At 49.8% G+C, this 27,434-nt stretch overlaps 2 protein-coding genes across 5 annotated transcripts in view; one reads left to right on the top strand and one right to left on the bottom strand.

The window, feature by feature from the left end:
* The window catches only part of DIDO1 (death inducer-obliterator 1), a 62,582-nt gene extending 46,122 nt beyond the window's left edge, over positions 1–16,460 (bottom strand). For 2 of the 4 annotated variants that reach the window (XM_050746508.1, XM_050746504.1), the window contains exon 1: positions 4,600–7,445. The gene's annotated coding sequence lies outside the window, so the exon portion shown is untranslated. Of the gene's footprint in view, positions 1–2,722; positions 4,232–4,599; positions 7,446–16,301 lie in introns of those variants that run through there. The other 2 variants (XM_050746506.1, XM_050746509.1) reach the window with 2 other exon arrangements.
* Positions 16,461–16,531: 71 nt separating this feature from the next.
* Positions 16,532–26,461, top strand: GID8 (GID complex subunit 8 homolog). The gene is made up of 5 exons (XM_050746510.1): positions 16,532–16,765; positions 19,484–19,613; positions 21,082–21,278; positions 21,588–21,785; positions 22,809–26,461. The coding sequence occupies exons 2-5, from the start codon at positions 19,496–19,498 to the stop codon at positions 22,980–22,982; spliced, it is 687 nt and encodes a 228-aa protein (XP_050602467.1). The 5' UTR covers positions 16,532–16,765; positions 19,484–19,495; the 3' UTR covers positions 22,983–26,461.
* The last annotated feature ends 973 nt before the right edge of the window (positions 26,462–27,434 follow it).

The following is a 27,434-nucleotide window of genomic DNA, read 5'->3' as shown; positions in this document are numbered from 1 at the left end:
AAAACATTATCTTTTAGTTACAGTCTAGCAAATCCAAAGAGGCCAGGCTAGTGTCTACCTGGCCTGTGTCTCCAGGGTCTTGGGAGTATCTCTGGGGCCCACTCCCCTTGGTGCAGGTTCCGCGTTCCCAGTCCTGACAGCTGCAGCCAGCAGTGCCCACCCCCACCCAGACATTTACAAACAGGACAAGTCCTCAGTTAAGCAGATGGGAGGTTGGGGGGCTCAAGGGGGAACCTGTCTATGAATGCAGGGTTAGACCCCAGCTGCAAATGGTAACAGTGGCAGTGGGGCAGCAGGGGGGAAGGGGCCCACAGGGTACCAGGCAGTGCATCTGTCTACAAATGCAGGGGCCACAGGGTACCAGGCAGTGCATCTGTCTACAAATGCGGGGGCCACAGGGTACCAGGCAGTGCATCTGTCTACAAATGCAGGGCCCACAGTGTACCAGGCAGTGCTTCTAAGGGCTGCACTTTCCTGTCTGTGAAATGGGGATGGTAATGACCTCACAGCTTCCTACAAGGTTTTCTGAAGCGACATGTCAAGTGCCAAATCATCTGTGGCAAGTGTGCAACAGATGGTAGGTGTCACCTGAGAAAGTGACACAGCCTGTGCTGGCGAGGGTTTGGAGAAATGCCCTCTTAGGTGAGTCTATTTGTCCGACATATTTGCCAACAGCCCCATATGGGCTTGGCACAGGGAAGAGAGCAGGAGACATACTGTTTTCATGGAGGGCAGGGAGTGCTTCACGGTGACCCAGAAGAAATAAGCAGGAAGTACACACAAACTTACGAGGTTTTTTTTCTCAAAAAGGTGACAAACTGAATACAAACTAACACACTACTTTGAAAAATCAAGAAACATCTATAGAGTGAAATTCTTTTTTGGGGGGGGGTGGGGGTAGACAGAGTCTTGCTGTGTCACCCAGGCTGGAGAGCAGTAGCACAATCACAGCTCACTACAGCCTGGAACTCCTGGCTTCAAGAGATCCTCTGGCCTCAGCCTCCCAAAGTGCTGGAACTACAAGAGCGCATCTGCACGCTTGGCCTAAGGGAATTCTTTTTTTTTTTTTTTTTGAGACGGAGTCTGGCTCTGTCACCCCGGCTGGTGGGCAGTGGCCGGATCTCAGCTCACTGCAAGCTCCGCCTCCCGGGTTCACACCATTCTTCTGCCTCAGCCTCCGGAGTAGCTGGGACTACAGGCGCCCGCCACAATGCCTGGCTAGTTTTTTGTATTTTTTTTTTAAGTAGAGACGGGGTTTCACCTTGTTAGCCAGGATGGTCTCGATCTCCTGACCTCGTGATCTGCCCGCCTTGGCCTCCCAAAGTGCTGGGATTATAGGCTTGAGCCACCGCGCCCAGCCGGGAATTCTTTTTTTTTTTTGAGACAGTCTCACTGTCACCCAGGCTGGAGTGCAGTGGTGCGGTCTTGGCTTACTGCAACCTGGACCTCCCAGGTTCACGCGATTCTTCCACCTCGGCCTCTCAAGTAGCTGGGATTACAGGCAGGTGCCACCAAACCCAGCTAATTTTTGTATTTTTAATTAGAGACAGGGTTTCACCATGTTGGCCAGGCTGGTCTCGAACTTCTGACAAGTGTCTTGGCCTCCCAAAATGCTGGGACACCAGGCATGAGCCACCATGCCCGGCCGGGAATTCTTTAAGGGTGATGAATCATCACATGCACAGCCGTGAGAAAAACTCCCTGGCACGTGATTGAGAGCCGGGGACAAGCTGGCCAGGGCAGTGGCCACAGCCTCCAATACATCCCGTTCACCAGTGCAAAACAGCTGTAATGTGGAGCTTTTCAGGACAGTGCCCTTTCTGGTGTTTTTACTATTTTTACATAATGTTTAAGTTTCCCGTATGTGTATTATTTTTGTAACCAAACACATTAAGGTATCTTCATTTCGGAAAAAAAGTTGATCTTATTAAAAAGGTATATTAAATACCACTTAAATGTCTCTATCAGTATATGCAAAACAAAACCACGGCATCAAAATGTGATACCCAAGGAGAGAAATGCCTCCTTTACAATTTAACACACAATTATTACCACCTATTAAGTTTTATGGTCATGGTTACAGAATTCTTATCAAAATATGTACAATTACCTATTCACATAACAACTTACCCTCAAAATTACTACTCAAAAAATAAAATGAGGCCTACACAACACAGACTGTCTCACAGATGAGTGTCTACACATACATGAAATAAGCAAATCGGACTTTGTTCTTTGACCTCCTCTTTCCCAATTAGTACATTTCCATTAACTGTTTATCATAGAACCTTTGTAATGCAGTTAACGTACATCATTTGATAGTAGCCATAAAGAGGCTGATCTTAGTATCCACCACTGTAAGGGACCCCATCATTTAAATAAGAAAGGTAAGTGAGAAACTCTGTTTACAGAGAATTTCCTAGTGGTCTTCTAAGCCTGCCAGACAGAGATGAGACCTCTCAGGCAAGTGGAGAGTGCAGGGACCACGGATAGTAGGGAGTCACCTGTTAAACACATTCAATCTTTGCTCTTCAAGAGCCAAACAAGCCACTTGGTATCATGGGACAGGTATACAAAAAGGAAAAATGTGCCTTGTTTACAGAGATTCCAAACAATGAAGACGTGGCACAGCTTAAAAATAAACACCAAAAAGAAGCACCCCACTGGGCTCCACAGAACTGACCTTAAGAAATTATGACCCTAAGGCTGTAGAAAAACTCACAGTATCAACAGTAGAACCTGCCAACTTCACCGCGAAACAAAACGGGAGCCAATGCCCATTCCAATCATTCCCTCCTCACATGAAGAAACTCCACCACCCTTCAAGGCCCAACTGATGATACACACGTCCTAGACAAGCCATTGTGATGCTCACACATACACATGCAACATGGGCTGGGCTGTCTGGTAACCATGGGTACAGCTGGGCAGTCAATCACAAATTATCTTATTTGTGCCCTGTCTTCTCATCACAGCACAATTTGCTCTGCTTGACATAGTCTGAATTCAGCCACTTACTAATAAGGGTCAGCCTCTGGTGGAAAGCCTGAAGAAAATTCAAGATATACGCTTTTCCAAAACAAGATAAGCAGTATCGTACTCATGAAACTTGTTGAAACAAGTCTACAAGAACAGACACCTCCTCCCCATGTACACAGCAAGTAGGAAACCAAGTGTGCATCAGGCAGGGAGTTTCACAACAGGGCTGTGTCTGTCTTCCTGGGTGACACTTCTGAGATGTCTATACTGTATTTAAAATAGAAAAATAGTGGAATAGTCACAGACACACATACAGACACAAACAGCAACCCAAAGGGCCACTAACGAGCCCTAGGGTCCAGGGTAAATGGGTTGGCAACACCTGATTTAAAGGAAGGAGGTGGAATAATCTCTCAAGTTCCCCACTGAACTTGTCTCCAGGAGGACTGGGACAGGGGCCACCTTGGTCACTGCTGTATCCCTCGTGCTAACACAGTATGCAATGAATGTCCATTAATAAAACGACTGTATTTACTCCTTAAAACGCACTGCTAAGGACCTTTTCACTGCTGAGAACTGTATTTCAACCAAGTCATACGTGGCCCTAGGGAAACCATGCAAAACGAGGTATAGCTAGGCTATGTGAATATACCGAAAAGGCGTTCCCATCTGCCTTTCCCTTCTCTAAGTCCCTGAGTACACTAAGCTCAAATCTCATTCCATCAGCAGGCAGATGACATGGATATCGATGGCCCAGGCACAAGTTAAAGAGTATTTTCAATAACTGGTAACTCTGTAAGCTACTACTACCTATGGCCCAAACTCTAAACTTAAATATTAAGGTGCTTTATTCACAGCAGAAAAGCCGGCCCTGACCTCCACTGTCTCAGAACCGCGAGGAGGAGCCCCGGACGCCGCAGCGGAGGCAGTACGGGCACCCCACCCGCCGAGCGCGCAGGAACTGGCCTTTTCGGCTTCCAGGGTCACTGGAAGGCAAAATGTGTCACAGATACGGCCAGTACACACCAACGCAACAAACGATTTCACAAAAAAACTGAAAACCAGCGCGGGGAGGTAAGGACACATTCTTTAGGAAGCGAAACCCCGCTCTTCGCGCTTCCCGCAGCGCCAGCCGCCCCGCAGTGCCGGAATCCCCCGAAGGCACGCCAGAAGCTAAGCCGGCCACGGGGTGGCCGCACCCAAGGCCCGGGAGGAAGCGCCAAGGCTCCCGGGGATGCTTAGGGAAATCAGCTGCGCAGCCCCCCGAGCCCAGGGCCGCACTCGCCCAGGCCAGTCTTGCGCTCCTCCCCGCGAGCAGCCTCCCCGACTTCCACCCTCGAAACCGTTCCTGCCGCGACCACAGAGAGCTCGCCAGTCGCCTCAACCTCACGCAGCCCACCAGGGCCGGCGTCTGAGGCCCGCGCCCCCTGCCCGGGGCTGGTCTCACCGGCCCCGCCCGCCCGCTCGCCCCCTTCCGCGGCCGCCATCTTCTCGGCGGGAGCGGCCTGTGAGGGATCCGCGGCTCTCACCGGCCGGGCTCCGATGCCGGCCCCGTCCCGCTCCCAAGGGCGGCCCAAGAGGCAGCCGGCTCCTCTACCCGGCGCCCGGGACGCCACTTACCGCAGGCCGCAGGCCTGTAGGGTCTCGCAGCCATTTCCCCGAACGCCGCGGAGTGGGCGGCCGGCCACCGAGACGGCGCGGGGCTAGAGCGGCGCCCCCGCGCGGCAGGCGGAGGACGAGGCCGGCCACCGAGACGCTGCGGGGCTAGAGCGGCGCCCCAGGCTGGGAAGCCTAACCCCGTACTGCGCGCATGCGCCCGCCTTCCCTACCTGCACTTCGGGTGCGTCCTTTGGGTCTGCACTGACGATGACGTGGTTGCATCCTTTGTGGATGCCTTACTTCCCCGACCCCAAGGGTGAAAGCTGGAGCGCTGCCCTTGCGGGGATCCCTCGGAACAGCTCGGGCAGGGCAAAGGCGGAACGTGGATGCTAGCTCTGAGGGACTGCACTCCGCCAGGATTTCGCTCTTAAGACCGATAAACCCTTCAAGTCGGTGGGGATAGGAAGCTCCTGGGCTAAATTTTAAGAGGTGTGGGGGGCGGGGACAGAGGATAATGGAAGAAAAGGCCCAAGTTTTCTCTTTCAGATTGTATTTCTCAAACCGCAAGCCCCTGGGAGTGGCAGGGAGCGGCGGGGTCCAGGCGTGGGCGGGGTTTCTCTCCAACTTGAAGACCCTACCCAGCTGCCTCCCCACCCCAAGCTCGGCGCCAGAAACCAAGAGCGTGGGGTGCGGGGAGCCGAAGGAGCACAGCGAGGAAAGGAGGCGGGCACGCTGGACCTCTAGGCCCCAGGGACCTTGGCGGTGTCCCACCATGTCAATCCTACACTCAGAACTACTGACCAGTAGCTAGAACTCAGAAAGAATGCATGGATATGTTTGCCCACAGGGGTTGGAGGGAACGATTAGACATTTACAATCAGGAGAGGGGAAAGTGAGGTATGGTAGATGTTAACCTTCCATGTGGATTTTCTTCAATTCGCTCAATAGTAACTAGTGTGACACCCCATCACCTGTCTGTCCCCAGATACTGCAGGAAAGAGACTGGGAGGGGGCAGGAGGGGCAGCTGCTGCCTTGAGGCACCATGGGCACTGGCCACTTGCTCCGAGGGCAGGGACTTGTAGGGGGAGGTGGCCCCATTGCTTTCGCTTCTGTGAACCACTAGTGATAGGCTACCTGGAAGCATGCACCATCTAGCCTTTGGCGTCGGCCCTGGTCAAGAGCAAAAGGGGCCCAGAGTGCCGTAAAGCTGCCCCTAATACAGAGAGGCTTCTGCGATGCTTCCGTGGATGAACCAGGGGGCTTTGAGGCAGGTGTGCTTTTTAAAATACTACCTCTGAAGATTACAGGGTCTGCCAGTTTCTGAGGCGGACTTAGTTTTCTTCAAAGGAATACAACGCAGCTTGTTTCTGCTGGTGTGGCCCATTAGGACCACATTAATGGAATCTGGCAGGGATGGCCTTGACAGTCTTCCATCTTGAGTGTGTCTTCAGGTTGCAAAGAGGGGTTTTTGCCCTCAGACACGGGGTAGTGGGAAGCTTAGACGGGGTTGAGACCACCTTTAACAAGCACTGTGGTCTTGGGAGAGCTCTCTGTTAAAGGAGGGCTCACATGCTGAGGTCCAGGTGAAGACCACATGAGGCCTCCCTACAAGAGGCTCTCTCTGAATCCTACTGGTATGGGGGAACCTCAGCCCACTCTCTTTTGCTGAGGGTCTTTAAACCAGCCTCAATTTCTTTCTGCAAGACGGTGAGATTTTAAGAGATTTTAACTCTTGGGTGCAGTTTCAGGTTGGGCACTCGGGAGAGATAGATGGAAAGGCACTAAGGGAATAGAAAGAGTGGACAAGGCGGCTCAGGGACAAGAGAACCAAGAGAAAGAAAAAGGCAGGAATACATGAGTAAACGGAACGCTCACCGCAGTGCTCAGCGATACGCAGAATGCCTGCCTTCCTGCAAGTCCAGAGGATACTGGAACCTGCCTCTCGTTCTCATCTCCCCCGCCACCCAGAAGCTGGCTCAGCTGTGGAGGCCTGGCCAGACTATCCACTCTGGCCTTCCCCACCTACAAGGTGATGAAGTCAGCCTCTCCCAGCTTACCTGCCGTCACTACACCTGGGAGCTGCCCTCCCTGGTGAGAAAGGCATTTGGAGAATCTACAGTCTGGGTATTTGAATTTGAACTCCACTAGCAAAAGAATGCTTTTTCCTAACCGAATTTATGTAAAAATTAAAACCCAAAGGAGGAAACAAAGTCTTCAGTTGTTTCGATAAATTGTTCCTTAAATATTCCCAATCCACAAACAAAACCCCACAAGTAGCACCGATTTACAACAGGATGTGGCCCCGAAAGCAGGAAGGGGGCCAAGAGCGCTCCAGCAGGAAGTTTAATAGGTGGTCCATGGAAAAAAAAACACGATGGGTGCATCACAAATAGGTGTAGACAGTACACTTTTGTAACGTGTAGACACCAGTTTCTGCAACACACACGCCACGCAAAGTTTAAGGAAAGTTTTTGAAAGTACAATCCGGAAAACTCAGCAATTCTTTAAAAAAAAAAAAAAATTGCTTTCCGCGGTTATAAGCCTCCTCCATTGGGACTCGGGGTCCGCAGCAGAATACCCTGATCCCAAAATAAAAATACTATGACAAAAATACTCCAGCAGGCAGCCGGCTTTACTTGGTTTAAAGTCGGATTTCGCTTAGTGCCGTGAAAGCGAAGGAGCGCCAGCGCTTCCTGGCTGCGCACAGTTCTCTCGGCGGAGAGTTCCCGCCCTCTCCAAGAACCGGAAGCCGGACAGCGTCAGGACGTTTCATTCTTCTCACTTGGGATTCAGAGCCGCTAAGCACAGGGCCCCCGCCGAGGCCACCGGGCAGCGTCCAGGTCTCCCCTTTGCGAGGGGAGCAGCGGCGGAGGGGCACGGGGAGGGGCGACGGCGCGGCGCGCTTGGGCCTCGGCGCTGAGCTCCTCCTCTGCTCGCTCTGGAGGACGCCCGCAGGATTCTTGCAGACTTCCGCCGAGGCAGGATGGAGGCCTGCAGTGATGCATCCTGGGCCCGCGACCCGCGCGGCCGGAACATAGTTCTTTCTGGCCGGAGACCGACCTGGGCCTGAGTCGTGTCTGCGCCAGGCGCCCCACGCCGTGCTCCAGGGACTCAGTGCCCGGCGCGCTGGGGCTGTATCGCTAGCCACTTGGGGCAGGAAAAAGGAATCACAAAATACAACCCTCTCCTTTACCCAGGAGGAGAACGTGGATTCCCGGTGGCGGGGAATATATATGTGTGTGTGTGTATATATATGCATATGTGTGTGTGTATATATATGCATATATATATATGCCTACTGTTTTCTTATTGCTAACAACTTCAGCCACTGTGTGCTGTGTGTGTGGTGGTGGTGTTGTTTTGGAGAAACTGAATTTTCATTACTTTTACATTGTATAAGGCCAGCTAACTTTAACAGTTAACTTTAGATAAATCAAGTCACCAATGCTAAAAGGTGTCACAATCAGATCGGCCACTACTTCCCCTCAAAGCAAACAGTAAAGCACTGCCTTTGGCTCCTTTAAAGAATATTAGCCAGATTTGCCGGGCGCAGTGGCTTACGCCTGTAATCTCTGCACTTTGTGAGGCCGAGGCGGGCGGATCACCTGAGCTCCTGAGGTCAGGAGTTCAAGACCAGCCTGACCAACATGGTGAAACCCCATCTCTACTAAAAATAGAAAAATTAGCCGCGTGTGGTGGCGGCGCCTGTAATCCCAGCTACTCAGGAGGATAAGGCAGGAGAATTTCTTGAACTCACTGCACTCCAGCCTGGGAGACTCTGTCTCAAAACAAAACAAAAAAAACCAAACCAAACAAAACAAAACAAAAAAACCCAGATCTTTGTCTACCAAAGGGCAAATGCCACGTTTGTGCATCACTGAGCAACAGCACTGCCAGAAAAGGCAACTTCACTAGAATTCACCCACTCAGTGAATTCCGCTGAATGCTGTTTTGAGACAACCAACACAGAGGGGGAGTATGGAGGACAGTGGGTGGTAAGTTAAGGGGAACTGACAGGATGGAAAAGGGCCAGGAAACAAAAGAATTCAAGGAAAAACAGAAACAGAAGTTACACTTCGTGTTCCAACCCCGAAGACCTCTAGAAAGCCGTGGGATGTGATGGAGCTACATGTTCTATGCAGCATATGAGAATCATACCAATTTTCTGTCTTTTAGGCAAAAGAATAAATGTGAAATACGAAAAAGGGAGGGAAATGAGATGGGAGGAGGGCATCATCCCCCTTAAATGCTGTACCAAATTACTATACATACTGCATTTTTGTAATTAGCATTACGGACAGTGTCTTATCATTTGAATGTTACTAGAAACCTGTGCTATGACTTTTAACTAGAAAAACAAGGGATGAATCTTTCTTTGATCACATTAGCCTCTGTACGTTACTCAAGGCAGCTGCAATGAACTTACAACAATATCCACAAACAAGGCAAAAGGAACTTCTCATGGTAGGGAACTGAATCTGGATGTGTTACTCTCTCTTTTGTCATTTTCCAGATATCTTTAGAAAGAATGAGCTGCAGTTTATGGTGTTGCTTTCCTTGAGACAAGGTCTCACTCTGTCGCCAGGCTGGAGTGCAGTAGTGTGATATTGGCTGTCTGCAACCTCCGCCTCCCAGGCTCAAGCAACCCTTCTGCCTCAGCCTCCTGAGTAGCTGGGACTACAGGCGCAGCACGCCTGTGACCGCACCTGGCTAATTTTTGTATTTTTTGTAGAGATGGGGTTTCACTATGTTGCCCAGGCTGGTCTCGGACTCCAGGGATCCACCCGCCTCTGCCTCCCAAAGTGCTGGGATTACAGGCATGAGCCACAACGCCTGGCCTGAGCTGCAGTAGTTCTATATCCTCTGCTAAGGAGAGAACACATTAATGCAGAACCATGCTCATTACTCCTTCCTCTGAGAATGTTTCATGTTTCTCTTAGTTGTCTAAGTTTTCCCTATGAGGTCAGTGAAAAGTAAATAAAGACAACTTTGGAATAAATTAATATTTTAGTAAGTATAAGGCAAAAAACTATTTATTTTTGAGTGGTTTTATCTCAACCGTCTTTAAAGGAACACAGCAAACAAGAAAGACGAAAAAACGCTTTCACAGATTCTGACAGAGTAAGAGTAAAGTGGTTGTACCCAAATAGGGTACTTGCCCTTACAGGCTATTCACACCACGGAATATAGACCACGGAGAAAGGGGAAACGAACCCATGGATGGCTGAATACCTGCACCTGCTGGTGAGCACTAGGAAGAAGGTGCAGGGATGTCCATGAGGTCAGAGGTAGCCATCAGTTCCAGACGCAATGGGCCCTGGCCCCATTCCTGTGCCTTCTGCCTAACCTCAATGCCTCCAGAGTATGGGACCTCACGGGGAGGGATAGGGCTACAATTGTGCAGACTACAATTACAGACTTTTTTCTTAAATGAAAACACTTTAAGAAGTGAAAGAGACTTCAGTAACCTTCCAGAATTTGTCCAGATAGGATTAACTGTATAAATTAATTCCTGTTCTTGCTTAGTTCACAAAAACAAAATGGTAAAACTGGGAGTGTGTTTGGAGAAAATACCAACAATAGCAACAAAGGCTGAGCTATCAGCAGTTTCCAAAAGATACCCCAATGGGCACTTGAGATTTTTTCCCTTCTTTTAAGAAACAGCAGGGAGGTCTTGCTTTGTTGACCTGGCTAGTCTCAGACTCCTGGCCTCGAGGAATCCTCTTGTCTCAGCCTCCCCAAAGTGCTGGGATTATAGGTGTGAGCCACCCTGCCTCTTTCATTCCAATAGGAAAGTATTTAAAGAGTAAATGTAGAGCCAGGCACGGTGGCCCACGCCTGTAATCTCAACACTTTGGGAGGCCCAGGAGGGAGGATAACTGGAGCCCAGGAGTTGAAGGCCAGCCTGGGAAACACAGGAACTCTATGTCTACTTCTACCTGCCCATCAGACGTGTGATCACAATAGCTGCATGCATACAAAGAACTTAAGACACAGAAAGAACTATCCACATGGAGGTGTGTATATTTATATATATAGTTAATTTTCATAAAAAAAAATCCCAAACCAATAACTGTCTATCAAATCCTAACCAGCCAGGTTCAAAGTGCATAATCAAACTCAAATGAAATCGTACATACATGATGCTTTGACCATGTACATTGCTACTCAAAACACTCTTTGGCCTTTCCCACTGGTCTGCAATGGCAGGACTGTATCACCTTCCCTCCCGCCACGTGTGTTTCAGGTAACAGTATGCTAGATAGCTTATGTCTCAACCTCAGCAGCAGTTAAAGATTTAAAAAAAAAAAAAAAAAAATCAAGAAAAGATTATTCTTGCTCTCACCCAAACAAACTTACAAAATATTCAGTGCTTTCTGACTGAGTGGTATAATCTAGAAAGGGAAATAAAATCAGGCAAATAGAGGGAGGGGGAAGGGCACCTGTATCAAACAATCGCCAGTTAAAGATGCTCTACAGGGTCTGGGTTCACCAAACACATGGTGTCAGAATATGTGCAGCAGGGCAGGGGTGGTGGCTCATGCCTCTCATCCCAGCACTTTGGGAGGCCGAGGCAGGCGGATCACCTGAGGTCTGGAGTTCGAGACCAGCCTGACCACCATGAAGAAACCCTATCTCTACTAAAAATACAAAATTAGCCGGGCGTGGTGGCACATGTCTGTAATCCCAGCTACTCAGGAGGCTGAGGCAGGAGAATCGCTTAAACCGGGAGGCGGAGGTTGTGGTGAGCCAAGATCGCGCCACTGCACTCCAGCCTGGGCAACAAGAGCGAAATTCTGTCTCAAAAAAAAAAAAAAATAATAATAATAATAATATGTGCAGCAGACTACAGGAAAATTCTTCCTTACCCCTTTCCAACATGTCTAAGAATAATTGTTTAGGCCGGGCGCGGTGGCTCAAGCCTGTAATCCCAGCACTTTGGGAGGCCGAGACAGGCGGATCACAAGGTCAGGAGATCGAGACCATCCTGGCGAACACGGTGAAACCCCGTCTCTACTAAAAATACATAAAAAACTAGCCGGGCGAGGTGGCGGGCGCCTGTAGTCCCAGCTACTTGGGAGGCTGAGGCAGGAGAATGGAGTAAACCCGGGAGGCGGAGCTTGCAGTGAGCTGAGATCCGGCCACTGCACTCCAGCCTGGGCGACAGAGCGAGACTCCGTCTCAAAAAAAAAAAAAAAAAAAAAGAATAATTGTTTAAAATACTGTGAAAAGTGAAGTCTATGAAAATTGAGGTCTGCGTGTTTCCTTCCTACTTGTGCCAATCATTCTGAGCATCAACAATGGATGGGTTTATCAACTATCCTGAAAAATAAGGTGGTTTGATTTGCCCAATCTCTTTGAAAGCCTGAAGTCTCCAGTATGTAGGGGTTTGATTTTATGCTTTTGGGTTTTCAGAGTAAAACAAAACATCCATGGGAATAATGTGGTTTTGAAACACGGCTGATATCCTGGTTTTTTAAACATTCTATGATTTGAGTACAGGAAACACTCTACGTAATTACACCTGTAATCCCAGCACACTGGGAGGCCGAGGCAGGAGGATTGCTTGCGCCCAGAAGTTTGAGAACAGCCTGGGCAACATAGTGAGAACTCTCCTCTACAAAAAATAAATGAAATTAGCTGGGTGTGGTGGCTTCCGCTTGTAGTCCCAGCTACTCAAGAGGCTAACATGGGAGGATTAGCTGGGAGGTGTAAGTGTAGGTTGCAGTGAGCTGTTATCACACCACTGCACTCCAGCCTAGGCAAACTGCTTTCCCCTTTTTAAAAACTCATTAATGTTCTTTTACAACTAATATACCTTTAGCACTCCTCTTTCTGTTCATCTCTTTCAATATGAAAGAACTCAAGTTCAAAGCCACCACCTCAGCTTGCAAGACACTGGAAGCTCTGAACACGTGGTTGCCCCTCAGCTGACGGTAAGGGCCAAGCCTGTGGTTTCTCTAGTCCACAGGCCCACCTCTGTCACAGGAAAGCTCAGGCAGTTGTGACTGTGATTTCAGCAGGCTGAAATCCTTGTCACTGTCCCAGATGTCAACCGGTGTAGCCCTGCACCCTCTCGAGCTGTCCCAGGACCCACCTACCTCTTTCCTGCTCTCCTGCACCCTTGGTGACCCTCCATGCTGGTGTCTTCAGAGCTCTGGCCCAGGCTCTCCTCCTCTCCCTCCACCCATACCTTCTCCACGGAGACTTCATGCACACCTGGCTGTAGGTGCCTTTATCTCTGCCTGGATCCAGGCACCATCATTCACCTGCTCCCCTGGCATCTCCACGTGAATGCCTCAAATGCACTTCAAAACCTATCTAACACAAGCAAAATGAGCTTAGGACTTCTGACCTCCCTACTACATACATCCAGACTCTTCTCTGGCGTTCCCTATCCAGAGGATGGTCCCACCACCCTATACATTCATAGGCCAGAAGCTGAGAAATGATCCTTGACCCCCCTCCCTGCTCCTCAGTCTCACCTGCTGCTGCAGCATTTGGTGGCATCTAGCTCACTGCTCACTTCTCAGTACATATGTGTGTGGCCCAAATGGCTTCTGAACGCCTTCAATATACTACGCTGTCTTCACCTCACCCCTGTTCAACACACTCCAATGTTTCCCATTCCCATCACATCACTCAACTTCTTGCTCTCTCACCAAAAACTATCAAAAGGCGAGTTATGGCAGCTTCACCCTGGACTTCCCTGCTGGAAACTGCTAACATAGCTTCTTGAAACTCAACACCCTGTGGCTTCAAGGAGCACCTTTGAAGCCCCTGGGTCTTGTCAGACCCCCCTGGTCATCTTCTTGCTACCGTTCATAGGCAACTTCTTCCTCAGCAAATACAGCCTGCAGCTCTGCATTCCGGACTTGATCCACTCCTTGTCTCCACAGACTTCCTCTGAATACTGTACCCATCAACTCTCAGCTCTCACCCTGCTCTTCCCCTTGAGCTTTAGATGTGTCCTACAGGCACCTCCAATTCAATGAGGCCCACGCTGAACGCACCACCTTTCCCTCGTTGTTGCACCTCCTTCTTCCTCATGATCATTCTCAGTTGGTGCCACCACCTCATCAGCTGTGCTACTCACCTGCATCACTCTGGTCTTCCTTCTTAGCTCCCACAAATTAGCAGTCCCACCAAGGACTGCTCATTTCCCCCCTGACTGAAGATCTCTTTCCATTTTTGCTAGTATTGCTTCTAGTTAAGATCCTCATAATCATTCTCTCATTTATTCCTTCATCACTCAACAAATAAATATTTATGGAGCTCCTATTACGAACTAGACTTCAGCCATAATCAACTCGCATGAAGCTTACCATTTTACGGTGAATCATGACATCCCATCAGGTGGTAACCACACGGACCGTGTGCTAAGAGCCACCAACAGGTAATTTAGGATTGTGTGCAAGTATAAAGGAAAGGCACTCAATCCAGCTTTGTTTAAGGAAGACTTCCCCAAGAAAGCCTCGTCTCTACTGAGGAGGTGAGCAGGAGTTAGCCTAGGGAAGTGTTTTACACGCAGGGCCCAGACTGAGAGCACAGCGATAACAAAGCTTGCTGACATGAGAAAACCTCCAGTCGGCTGGGATGGCTGGAGCAGAGAGTAAGATCAGGAGTGCAGACTTACAGCTGTGCTAACTTTACGTAGGCAATTTGGGAGTCCCCAAGGGATGTTAGGAGGCTAGAGTCAATGAGTGATGGCTTTTGGAGAGATCATCCCGTCTGCTATGTGAGAGGTAGTGACAGGACTTCTGGAACTCAACAGGAGTTATGGAGACGCCCTGGCAGTCCAAAAAGCAAAGATGATGGTTTCCATTTATGGTGGAAGAGGCTGGGAAACAACACAAAGGAGCCAGTTTCTAGAGAGGATTAAGGAGGGGGCTCAAGTAGGACTTGGTAACTGGCTGGCTGCTGGGAGGAGAGGTATTAACCTGTGACCCACAGGCAAGCACTGAGAAAGCCTCTTTGACCTGGAATGTTAAGGAATGTCCCCTGAAGGCGCTAGCACTCAAGCTTTCTGCTCACGCATCCCCTTGCACACTTTTTCGTTGACGTTCAGGCTGGGCGTGGTGGCTAACGCCTGTAAACCCAGCACTTCGGAGGCCGAGGTGGGAGGATGGCTCGAGATCGAGACCAGCCTAGGCAAGAAGGCAAGACCCCGTCTCTAAAAAACTTAAAAAATAAAAATAGGCCGGGCGCAGTGGTTTAATCCCAGCACCCTGGGAGGCCAAGGTGGGTGATCATTTGAGGTCAGGAGTTCGAGACCAGCCTGGCCAACATGGTGAAACCCCGCCTGTTCTAAAAACACAAAATAATCAGCCGGGCGTGGTGGCGGGTGCCTGTAGTTCCAGCTACTCGGGAGGCTGAGGCAGGAGAATCACTTGAACCCAGGAGGCGGAGGTTGCAGTGAGCCGATATCGTGACAGTGCACTCCAGCCTGGGCAACAAAGTGAGACTCCTTCTCAAAAAATAAATAAAATAAAATAAAAATAGGCCGGGCGCCGGGGCTCGCGCCTGTAATTCCTAGCACTTTGGGAGGCTAAGGCGGGCGGATCACGAGGTCAAGAGATCGAGACCAGCCTGACGAACAAGGTGAAACCCCATCTCTACTAAAAATACAAAAATTAGCTGGGCGTGGTGGCGCGCGCCTGTAGTCCCAACTACTCGAGAGGCTGAGACAGGCGAATCGCTTGAACCCGGGAGGTGGAAGTTGCAGTAAGCCGAGATGACGCCACTGCGCTCCAGCCCGGCGACAGAGTGAGACTCCGTCTAAAATAAACAAATACATAAATACCAAGAACTGTTGACCAGAGGGTTAGGTAGTTGCAAATGATGTAATTACTGGCTTGTACTGCCTCTGTGTATGAAGCATAATGTTGTCAAGACTTTAGACCTGTAGATTTAGCTCCTTCGATTAACGGAAAATGTCCAAAACCAGTCTTCCTCCAAACTATTTGCCGAACTGGACTTACTGTCGCTGAGTAGACAGACGGACATAGCTTACAAGTTATTCAGCTCACTTGTAAGCAAACACACGAAACCACCTCACCCCCGACTGCTACTTTAGAAAGAAGCCGTCCCGTGAATTCCTCGCAGATGAAATCAGGGGCTGCCCCTCAAAGACTCTATTTCTTCCTTCGGCTCTATTACATACTTTAAGTTACTTCCCAGCAACAGAAACATGGGACCCTGCGATGACGGAGTTTGCAGTCCTCCCGAGCGGACAGGCAATAAGCAAGCAAACGCGCAAATACCCAAGTGCGGCCTCAACCCGCGCTCCTGCCCGGCGGTCTCCAGTGACCGAGTACCCCCGGCCCTGCCCCGCGCCGCCGCCGGGACTCCGCCCCGCAAGCATGTGGGGGTCTCCTTTGTCCCGCGCGCCCTGGCCGCGACCCGCCCTTCGGCGCAGCCCTTGGGAGGCGCCCTGAGGGCAGGGCCCTTCTGATTCCCCACCTGGCCTCGAGTGAGGACGCGCTCAATAACATCTCGAGTAAAGCCGAGGAACTCGCTTCAACGAGCAAAGAGCACAGCTCTCGCCCAGCCCGGTCTCGGGTCCGCGGTCTCTCCCTGGGCCTCAGGGACACCAGCCCTGGAAGGCCGCCGGTCGGGAGGGGACTCCTTCCCCGTCTCAGGGGCGGCCGCGGACACCCGGCGCCTTTCCCCCGCCCCACTCCGTCCAGCCTCACGCAAACGACAGGAAAAGAGCTGGGACCTTCGCCTCCGACTCAGTGTAGACGTCGCCATCCCGGCTCCAGGTTTCCGCACTCCAACGCCTCCGCAGCAGCCATCTTGCCAGAGGCGGCCGACGCCTTTTGACTCTCGCGCCAACCCGTAGCGCGACGACTCCGCGAGGGGAGTTCTGCGCAAGGACGGAAACTAGGTCCGCGCTTCCGGGAGGCCGTCCGCCCCGCCTCCTCCCGGGGGCGCTTCATTGGTCATCGGCTCGCGCTCTCGCGCTCTCGTGCTGTCGCGAGAGGTGCTGAGGGGCGGCCGCCGGTGCGCCTGCCCTCCCGCTCCCCGCCCCCGCCCCCGCCCCCGCCTCCGCCTCCGCCGCGGCCCCCGCCTCCGCCTCCTTCTACTCGGGCGCCCCAGCCGCCGCCACCCCTCCCCGGCCCAGGAGAGGCTGCGGAATCGCGGCCGCCCAGACCGCGCAGCGTTGGAGGCAGGTTCCGCACGGTAAGATGGCGGCGGCGGCGGGCCCGGGCGGCCGGGCCGAGCGTCTCCCGGGACCGAGGCGGGCGGGCAGGCGGGATGCGGCTGGGGTGCGCGCCGCCCGCGTTTTGGGGGCCTTGGAAGCGCCGGCGCTGGCAGGTGCGGAGCTGGGGCTTGCAGTGAGTCCCGCTCCGGACGGCCGCCCCGCGCCGGTGCCCAGGGGGCAGTCAGGGCTCAGCCTCCAGGCGCGCGGCCTCAGGCGCCGGTGTTCAGGGGCGGTCCTTGCCAGCCTGAGGGGCGGCGGTAGCTGTCTCTGTGGAGGAGCGACTTCTGTAACGAGGTCTTTTAAACAAAATCTGCTGCTTTAAAGCAGAAACCGAGCGGGTGAGGACGTAAAGTGTGGCATGGAAAGTAGGGTTTTCTTCTGTTGAATCTTGTTATGCTGGAGTCTGAGACTACCGAGCTCTTCCTGCTAACAACAGGACGGGCCAGTTCTACAAAGTTGTTGTTTTTCATGGGCGCATGTAACTGCCCGGAGTGGAAGCGCTGTGAGTGCCCAACACCGAATGGGCTGAGAGAAAAAGGTGCCTTTTAACCTTAGGGACCTCTTAACCTTGGTCCTAGGGCCGTGCGCGGTGGCAGAGGTCGAAGTGGGAGGATCGCTTGAGCCCGCGAGTTCGAGACCAGCCGGGGCAACAGCGAGACTCCCGTCTCTGCTAAAAATAAAAAAATTAGCCAGGCGGGGTGGTGCGCTCCTGTTGTCCCAGCTCCTCGGGAGGCTGAGGTGGGAGGATCGCTTGAGCCCAGGAGGTCGAGGCTGCAGTGAGCCATGATCGCGCCACTGCCCTCCAGCCTGTCTCAAAAAAAGAAAAAAGAAAGAGAAAATGGGTCCTTAAGTTACCTTTAATTGTCGTGAATAAAAATTTGGTCTCAGTGAGTTTTGCAATTGATTATGAGAGAATGGGTGTTCGTGTGTGACAGCGACTGACTCCTGGTTTCTCCTCCACTTTACCTGCCGCTCCACAGCAAGTTTTCTTCTGCTGGTGCCACTTTCTCTGCTTGACCTTCAAGGATGGCATCCTCCAAGTAATGACGATTCTCATTCCCTATCTACACTCACTCTATGGTCTTTGCTGAATTCTTGGTTTTAAATATCCCTGTGCTCCCACCCGCCCCCCCCCCCCCGTTTCACTAATTCATGTTTTCAGCAGTGAGCTCAGGATCTGTAATCCAGGCACCTGCTTGATTTCTCCAGCCGCATGTCTAATAGTCACGTCAAACTTGCCCTGCTCCTCAAACCTGTTCTTCTTCCAGTCCTTCCTCCTTATTTGTGGTCCCATCTTGCAGGGCCTCTCATGCTTGAAACCTGTGACCATCTTCGATTCTTCCCTTTCTTTTGTCCGGTAATCTTCTGTCCAGCAGCAGCCATTGACTCTGCGGCCAAAGCATCTTGATCTCACCTTGCTCCCCATCTCTTCTGACGATGTTCTCTCTCACTTGGGTGTCTCCCTAATGGACCTGCTGCTCAGCTCTCACCACCCTGCATTCATCCCATTTTCAGCCAAGAGACCAAAGTTTTTTAATTTATTGAAACACCTCAGCAGTACTTTGTATAAAGTGGCATCGTATAACATATGTATCAGTGACAAAACAGAAAGACCGAGTGGACTGTGGCGTGCCCCTGCCTGTCTCAGGCACCTGCTCATTCTCCCATAGCTGCAACAACTGCCTCGGGCTTCAGTCATTTGCCCTTCCCACAGATAACCCCCTCCTGAGTGTCAGCTTTCATGCCCTTGTTTTAAAAAACAAAATAGGTTTGCCACATATTTGTTGCTAAAGCACATATCATGTATTTTGTCTTCTTGTTCCTAATAAAACTCAGGCCACATTTTGCCTCTCCCTCATCTCTCTTTTTTCATTCAGATTGTTTTATGAGAGTCATCCATGTGACTTTGTGTGATGTTCATTTATTTTAACTGCTTTATGAAATTCTCTTGTGTGAATACATGACCACTGTCCCTTCTCAGCAATGCTGAAATCTAAACATCTCTAAAACCAAAGTTTCTGGTTTTGTTTTTAACCTGTTTGGTGGCCAAAACCTCACCAGGTGAAGTTTAATAGCCTCTACTACTTAGTATGGATACTTAACACATTACACTGAAGAAATAATGTCTGATGATGGGGAGCTCCCCCAAACTCCAGTGAGGCTGTTATATGGTAAATTGTGCCAAATAATCGTTGTACATTGAAGAATTCTGAATTCTAAAACCCATCTGCCCAAGGGTTTTAAACACACAGTTGTTCTGTGTGCCACAGTCCCTTGGTCCATGCTGCTGTTGAAGGAACGCTCAGGTGGGTGACTTCCACATTTCTGCCGCTTTGAACAGTGCTTCTATGAACAGCGTTGTCTGTGTTTGGTGCATCCTGATGAGTTTTTCTAGAATATAAATGTATTAAAAATAGAATTCCTGGGTTGTGAGGAGCACACATATTCAGCTTCATAAGGAATGCCAGATTGTTTTCGTAGTATAGTCCATTCTCCTGATAATGCAGTAGAAAAGTTCAAGTGAACTTCTTCTTTGCTAAGCACTGGCGTTCTCAGTCCGGTGGGTGTCCCATGGCAGCGTTCTCTTTCAGTGCATGCTCAGTGTGGGATTCTCTAGCTCACAGCTCTCCAGCGCTACCCTTTGCACCTGGAGGAGCATCTAAACCCCTCCCTCAGCTGTTATTTTTTTCCTGTAGAAATAAATCAGAATGAGTTATGCAGAAAAACCCGATGAAATCACGAAAGATGAGTGGATGGAAAAGCTCAATAACTTGCACGTCCAGAGAGCAGACATGAACCGCCTCATCATGAACTACCTGGTCACAGGTAATGGCTTACAGCAAGGATGTTGTTGCGCGAATGTGATTCTCCCTTTTTGAACACATAAGGAGTGCTGTAGCCGTGAGGTTTGATGACGTAGTTATTTGTGTTCAGACATTATAAAAACACAATGCTAACCTGATAAGTTTGTAAATTATCATGTGAAAAATAACCTTTTCTGAAGATGAGATTATTCCAGGTCTCTGAGCCCTAACACAAACCCATTTCTCAGCCTTTGACAGTTTTATAGTTAGTCAAGATAACTGAGACTGTTGTGAAGTAAGTATATTTAAAGCCAAATTGTTGATCTCCTCTGGCCAGTCTGCTTGAGTATGGTGGCCTGTTTCCAGAAGGTATGCCCAACTCAGGACGAGAATGGGGAAGGGCAGAAGTGTGCAGAGGGAAATAAGACTCAGGCTGTTCTTGATGTTGGCTGGAGGAAGGGCAGTGCTTTATATGGCGAGAAAATAGATGTTTTTAAAAGGCATGACATGAAAAATCTCCCTCCTGTTAGTCCCCATTTCGTACTCCCAAATTAATCTCTGTGAAAATTTTTTAGGCCAAACATGGTGGCTCATGCTTGTAATCCCAGCACTTTGAGAGACAGAGGAAGATTACTTGAGCCTAGAAGTTGGAGATCAGCCTGGGCAACATAGTAAGACCTTGTCTCTACAAAAACAATTTTTTAATTAGCTGGGTATGGTGGCTTGTGCCTGTAGTCCCAGCTACTTGGGAGGCTGAGGTGGGAGGATCACTTAAGCCCGGGAGGTGGAGGTTGCAGTGAGCCAAGACTGTGTCACCGCCGTCCAGCCTGGGAGAGTGAGTGGGACCCCATCTCAAAAAAAAATATTTTTGAAAGGTGATGAGGAAATTTAGGCCTATAATTATGTCGGGGGCAGGGGAAGGGGCACACATGCTAGCTTTAAAAAATTGTAGACACTCTTAAGAGGTGGGAGTCACCAGGCCACTGCAGGTGGAGCTGGCCATGGAGGGCTCCTGTGCTGTGGAGGCTGAGCCGGCTGTGGAGGCTGGGCCGGCTGTGGAGGCTGAGCCGGCTGTGGAGGCTGGGCCGGCTGTGGAGGCTGGGCCGGCTGTGGAGGCTGGGCCGGCTGTGGAGGCTGGGCCAGTGTGACTTGCCTAATCTGGCACCAGAGCTGCAGCTGCTGGCATCTGGACCTATTATCTGTCCTCTCAAAGGAGCCCACACCAACACACTAGGTCAGCAGCCATTCTGACCCCTTTGCTAACAGGTTAGAGTTTTTGGATGGGATAACAAGGTATATTCTTCTCATTTTCTGTATGTATTTTGAGAGCATGACTTGTAAATTACAAAGATATTAATACCGGGTTCCTGAGAAAGTGTGGTTCACATTAGAGGTGATTAATTGAGGCAGTTGGAGTTTCTGGAGATACAAAGTCTTTGCCTTAATTCCTTGCTCACTTTCCTAGCAGTGAAGATGGTTTTTCTTTTCAGAGGGCTTTAAGGAAGCAGCGGAGAAGTTTCGAATGGAATCTGGGATCGAACCTAGTGTGGATCTGGAAACACTTGATGAACGAATCAAGATCCGGGAGATGATACTGAAAGGTCAGATTCAGGAGGCCATCGCCTTGATCAACAGCCTCCACCCAGAGCTCTTGGACACAAACCGGTATCTTTACTTCCATTTGCAGGTAAGTTTCAGGAGAGAGCAATCTGGTTTGTGGATACTTGATAAGTTAAAGTTATTTGCAATGATCGAGAAATAACTAGGCTAATTTGCTTTAATGTTATTTTAATGCATGTGCGGGGGAGGGGTTTGAGTTTGCTCTTTTATGTAGTTCAGAAGCTATTTTTTGTTTTAAAAATGTGAATTTGATAACTCAGAGATGCAAGAAAAGTCTTCCCTCTGTGATGTACTTTTGATGGGGACCCTGGTACCACCTGCCCTGAGTCCCTGTCTTGGGTGTGTGTGGGTCAAGCTTGTCTGTCTCTGCCTCCAGCAACAGCATTTGATCGAGCTGATCCGCCAGCGGGAGACAGAGGCGGCGCTGGAGTTTGCGCAGACTCAGCTGGCGGAGCAGGGCGAGGAGAGCCGAGAGTGCCTCACAGAGATGGAGCGTACGCTGGCACTGCTGGCCTTTGACAGTCCCGAGGAGTCGCCCTTCGGAGACCTCCTCCACACCATGCAGAGGCAGAAGGTGGGGCCCACCAGAGGGAAGCTTTCTTCCACTCCCAGGGTGCTCCGAGAGGGTTTCGCAAAGACACCAAGTGTGTGGCTTTGTGGTGTGGACTGAGGTGGCTTCTGTGCCTGGGATGCTAAGTGGTTCCCTCATGACTTTTTTTTTGGAGATGAAGTCTTGCTCTGTCGCCCAGGCTGGAGTGCAGTGACGAGATCTCGGTTCACTGCAACCCCCGCCTCCTGTGTTCAAGCGGTTCTCCTGCCTCTACCTCCCTAGTAACTGAACTACAGGTGTGCGCCACCACGCCCAGCTAATTTTTGTATTTTTAGTAGAGACGGGGTTTCACCATATTGGCCAGGCTGCTCTCAAACTCCTGACCTCAGGTGATCCAGCCTCCCAGAGTGCTGAGATTACAGGTGTGAGCCACCGTGCCTGGCCCGTCTCTGGCTTTTAATCTTTTGTCAAACTAGGGGCAACAGACTTGGTGTCCGTTGCAGAGTATTCACACCCTTTGCTGATTTCTCATGTTTATCTGAACCTTCTTCCTGTTTAGGTCCCAAGTATTTTTCATTTAAAATCCTGTTTTCTGAAACTTTTCTCTCCTCACTGCTGTTTTTGTCTGGCAGAACATGACAGCTCCTCATCTTCCCAGACCCAGGTCCCTCTTCCCCCAGGTCCTCTCCTAGGGCTCTGTCCTCCCTACACTGTCTTGGAAGGATGGCCTGTCCTAGAGTCCACTTGAGATGTTTTCTTGAGGCTTGTGAGGAGGGTGCTGGTATGTCCTGCTACGCTGGTCTTGCCTCTCCACAGTCCCCTCAGCACTTTGTTCAAGCCTTGCTCATGGCACTTAACTGCCATCGAGGCTGGATGTGACATTTGCCGACCAGACTGTGAGCTTCTCCAGGCAAGGACTATGTGTTTCATGTCCCGAGAGCGTCTTGCAGTTAAGGGCTTAATCTTTGTTTAAACTGCATATTTTTAATAGACTCTACTGGTGCTCTGCGTGTGTGGTGGTTTTTATCTGATGTATTTACATTCTAGGTGTGGAGTGAAGTTAACCAAGCTGTCCTAGATTATGAAAATCGCGAGTCAACACCCAAACTGGCAAAATTACTGAAACTACTACTTTGGGCTCAGAACGAGCTGGACCAGAAGAAAGTAAAATATCCCAAAATGACAGACCTCAGCAAGGGCGTGATCGAGGAACCCAAGTAACGCCTGCGCTTGTGTGGTGGACCCAGCACCACCCCTGCGTCGTGGGACTTGCCTCAGATCAGCCTGCGACTGCAAGATTCTCACTGCAGTAGAGAACTCTTTTTCTCCCTTGTACTTTTTTTTGACCTGGCATCTTTTTTATAGGGAAAAATGGCCTTTGTAGGCAGTGGAAAACTTGCAAGGAAAGCTGCCGTCTCTTTGGCAGTCTGATGCAGAGCCTGCACTCTGGCACTCGCTGAAGAATCTGGAAGGCTGCGGTTTGCTCTTCCAGCGTTCCGGGGGCCTCTGACTGCTGAAGGATTTGGTTGGCCACGGAGGGCTGTGCTGTTAGGCTGCATCCCACTCAAAATACAGGAAAAGCACGAATCATGATTCTGCTTTCTGTTAGCTTAGGCAGACATTGGGCCTTCACCTACAAGTTTTTCCTTACCCCAGTGGTTTTTTGTGTGTTTTTTTTTTCTTCCATAGGAAAGAATATATAAATTTGTAAATCCTAATTCAAAGACGGCGTGTGTGTGAGGGCATTGAGTTTGATCTGTTTTCCCTTTGGTCTGGGTTGTGTGGCTTTTGGGAGATGCGTGTGAGGGGCTATGTGTTTTTTAATTTTTTAAATATATATTTTGGTGCTGTGTATGGTGAAAGACTTGTTCATAGTGGATCAATGAACCATCTCTTCTGGGCAGTTTTGTTGAAAATAAAGGTTTCTCTTTGATTTCAAGAATGACCAAAATGGCCTCTAAAAGGTGTTAATCATCTCAAATGACCTTTTGTCTTTGGGGCATTCTTCCCCTGTGTTAGTGGCAGTGGCTTTTTCTGGTACCTGCAGCTAGAAAGGCCACTTGGCCCTGTGCTGAGTGAGCAGCCTTCATTAGAACGAGGCAGCCCTTGGGCAGTGGGGACGCAGGGCCCCAGCTGGTGTGTGCGACTCTTGGCAGAAGGAACGCGTGTTCAGCCTCAGTGATCTGCCCTTCAGCATCTCGGCAGCATCTCATCTTCCATCGTCAGCCGGCTCTGTGGATGTCCTGCTTCTGTTCACTCACAGAACTGTCCCCTGCTCCATGGTGGGCAGGAGGGAAGTGGTGCAGGGCCGTGTGCATTGCCTGCGAGTCGGGACAGTTGATGGGCACATGGCCATGTAGCTCTGGGCGCAGATGTGTTTGGATTCGTTGCAGCAGACCACGGGCACTGTTGATCCCACTGAGCAGTGCTAAGTGTTGGTTTTGTGGATGTTCATGGAATTGCTGACCCATCCAAGGGCGTCCTTTGGAGCCAGTGGAGCCTGCAGGTGCATCTGAGGGGCGAAATGCTGCTAGCACTTGAATCTGGGATCTTGCCTTATTTTCAAGGAGCAAGGCATCTTGACAAGTGCAGTCTGGGTGTGGTAGCCAGCTCGCCAGTGCCTGAGCCGGTCAGGTCGTCTGCCTCTGAGGAATCATCCTCACTGAGCTCCTGCATCCCTTGAGTGTTGATCACGAGGTGTCCATAGCATTGTTCTCATCTCTGAATGATGCTTCCTTCTCCGTTGAAGCCTGTCGAAGTTGTGTTTTCAAGCCCTCTACTTCTCTTTCCAGTAGGTGGGAGCTTTTGGCAGTATTTACTTTTACCTAGATGGCTTGTGTAGTCCAGTAAGAGATGCAAAGGTAAAATTGCTGCAGTTGTTACAGAAACCTGGTGGCCTCCAGACCGACTCATTGGCTGCCCTTTGGATTTTGTGAGGATGCAGTACTGGGGAGGTGGTGCTTCCCTACCCCCTAGAAATGCTGCCTTCCAACTACCGCTCTCCCAGACGTGACCTTTGCAATTATTTCCTCTGAGGTTTGAGGATGAAGAGAAGTTGGAGAGAAAGAGAGTAACTAATAGGTGATGAAATATAGCGGAAGCTAGAAGAAAACTGTTAGGTGAGAGAGATACATCTGCATGTTTTCTTCAACAACAGCAGATGATTCAGCATATTCCTAATTACCTTTTACTATTCATGTATATAAGATAATTTACTTGCATAATATATAATCAATTTGACATATTCTTAAAACTAGAGGGTGTGAGAAGCACAGCAATGGGAAGTCTCTCTACAAACTGGGGGACACGAGTGGGGTCATCACATGCCTGGACTGTCACTCTGGCTGTCACGTGAAGTGCTCGTGTTGATTGCCAGTTCAGCCAGTGGGTAGCTGATACACCGGTGCCAGCACCCAGCGTGAGCAGCCGTCGGGGAGCCTGGGAAGTCTGCGAAGTGACTGCCTGCCGTCCCTTCTGTGAGGGACACATCTGATTTTCTCGCGATCTGTTAGTGGACTGGAGATCTTCCAAGGAAGTGCTTTGCACGCTTTCTCTCTCTGCTCCTTTTTACAGTCTTTGTCTTTGCAGCAAGCAAATGAAATTAAGCCACTTTGGGATAATGAGCATTCAGTATAATTCTACTTTGTCTCATTTTGGATCTCACTGTTGTGTTTATAAAAATGTAGTCACATTTTACAGAGTAGTTTATTCTTTTCATACTTTCTGGTGGAGAGTGCCTTGAAATAAAATGTGAGAATATTCTGGTACTCTGTGTTCCTGATGCATGAAGTTGGGTGAGGAATAACCCCTAGTCTGGAATCTTTGTGAAGCATAGGGTTATTGCAAGGCAAATGGGAACTAACAAATCTTGCCATTTGAATCAGGGTCTCCAGTTTCTAGAAAAGGCAGACACTGGTTGGGACCAAAGTCTCCATGGTGTGTGACTGAAGACTGGTGGTCGTGTGTGTGAGGAGTCCCCAGAAGCCTCGGGGAGGCGGAGCTGCTCTTTCCATTCCATCAGGATAGGATCTGAAAACATGTAGAGAAGATGAGTTGAGGACAGGTTTTCTAAGGCAATGTGATGTCTTTGCTTTCTTATTTCTATTTCTGTATGTTGTTAGTTTGGAAGAGTGGAGGAGCTAGGGGCTCCAGAAAGAATCTTACACATGTGTTGAAGACATCGATGTCTTAGGGAGCGTGGAGCTGCATTCCCTTCTGGGCTATTACTGCTAAATCTGAGTGTGAACAGACCGGGCGGAAAGCATGGTGGCCAAGTGGTCTGTGTGCTTCCCCGCTGATGGAGAACGTTGCGTTGTTCACAATAGGGCCTCACGGGTGTGGACACACAGCAGACCCATGGTTGGTGCAGCTGCCTGTTGCCATCTGTCTTCAGTAACTGCTGCTCTGTTGACTGTTCTATTCTGATACTATGCGTGTTATTTTTTATAACAGGTGTGTTTTTGTTTCAGAAATATGTATTGCTTTTCTCATATTCTTTGCAAATTGTATTGTCAACATTGGTCATTTAAAGTCCTGTATGAACCATAACCTGCTGTGGTACCTTTGTACATGTTTGATTCTGTATTCTTTATTCCAGCGTGGCATATGTGCCCCCCAGTATCTTCTGAGAAGTGCAGAATAGGTTGCTTCTACTGCCTGTTCTTAATGTAACAGTAAAAGTTTTCACATTTTTCTCAGAACTGTTATCTGGAAGCTCTCTTTTTTCCTAAGGATATTTTAATAACAAATACTAATGCATTTGTATTGAAAGTTGGTATCTTGGAATGGAAGGACAGAAGAAAGCTCGCCTCATGGAACTGTAGTTGGCTCTCCTCCCGCTCTGACAGTGCCGCGCCTTTTAGTTTGTGAATCTGTACTTGTGTGTGTTTAATTTGAAACCTATCAGCTGCTGTCTAGACTGGGGCACTTAATGTTTCATAAACTAGTTTCCTTGGTATGAAGGAAATAGAACTTTTGAGCTACCCATTGCATGATTTTAAACGGATTTGAATAGCCTAAGTAATTATTCTTTTTTTTTCTTGCTTAATTAAAATTTCCAAGCATATTAAAAACAGAGGGAATATGCCAGCACACCCCAGTATCCACCAGTCAGCCTGACACCTACCACCGCCTGCCTGAGCCCCAGGTGGGAGATAACCACAGGTGTCTGTTCCTGGGTGGCTACCATGCTTTCAGGTCCATGAGTGCTTTCATGAGTGGAAGGCAGTTTTAGGGTTCTTGGAAAGGACTCAGACGGACCACTTCAAGGGCCTGAGGTGAAATTCAGAAACTGCCTGTGCACAGAAGCTGAGCAGTGGGCATCATGGAGCGAGGCGTCAAGCACTTGGATGTTTGTTGGGTATCAGAGAACAGGGAAGGCCTCTCCTCACCTGCTGCTCCTCCCTGTGTGGCAGTGGCATGTCACAGTGTTCTGCCAGTCCGTTAGCCTCACGGGTCAGAAGGCAGCACGGTAGTTCTTGGTGGACGTGGGCGTCACCAGGAATGCTTTAGCGTGAGCTCCCACACTACAGTCTGGAGGCTCACACCATCCTTGCACACGTGACCTTCCTGTCTTGGATATTCTGCCTTATTTTGGAATGCCATCCTTGCCTGTAATTTTTCACTTCTGTAAAAGTAGAACATGGGGTTTGAATGGGCCTTTGGTGTAACTAG

Source organism: Macaca thibetana, chromosome 10 (assembly GCF_024542745.1).
Source record: "Macaca thibetana thibetana isolate TM-01 chromosome 10, ASM2454274v1, whole genome shotgun sequence".
Classification (NCBI taxonomy): domain Eukaryota; kingdom Metazoa; phylum Chordata; class Mammalia; order Primates; family Cercopithecidae; genus Macaca; species Macaca thibetana.
Note: the sequence above shows the minus strand (reverse complement) of the source record. Positions and strands in the feature narration are given on the sequence as shown.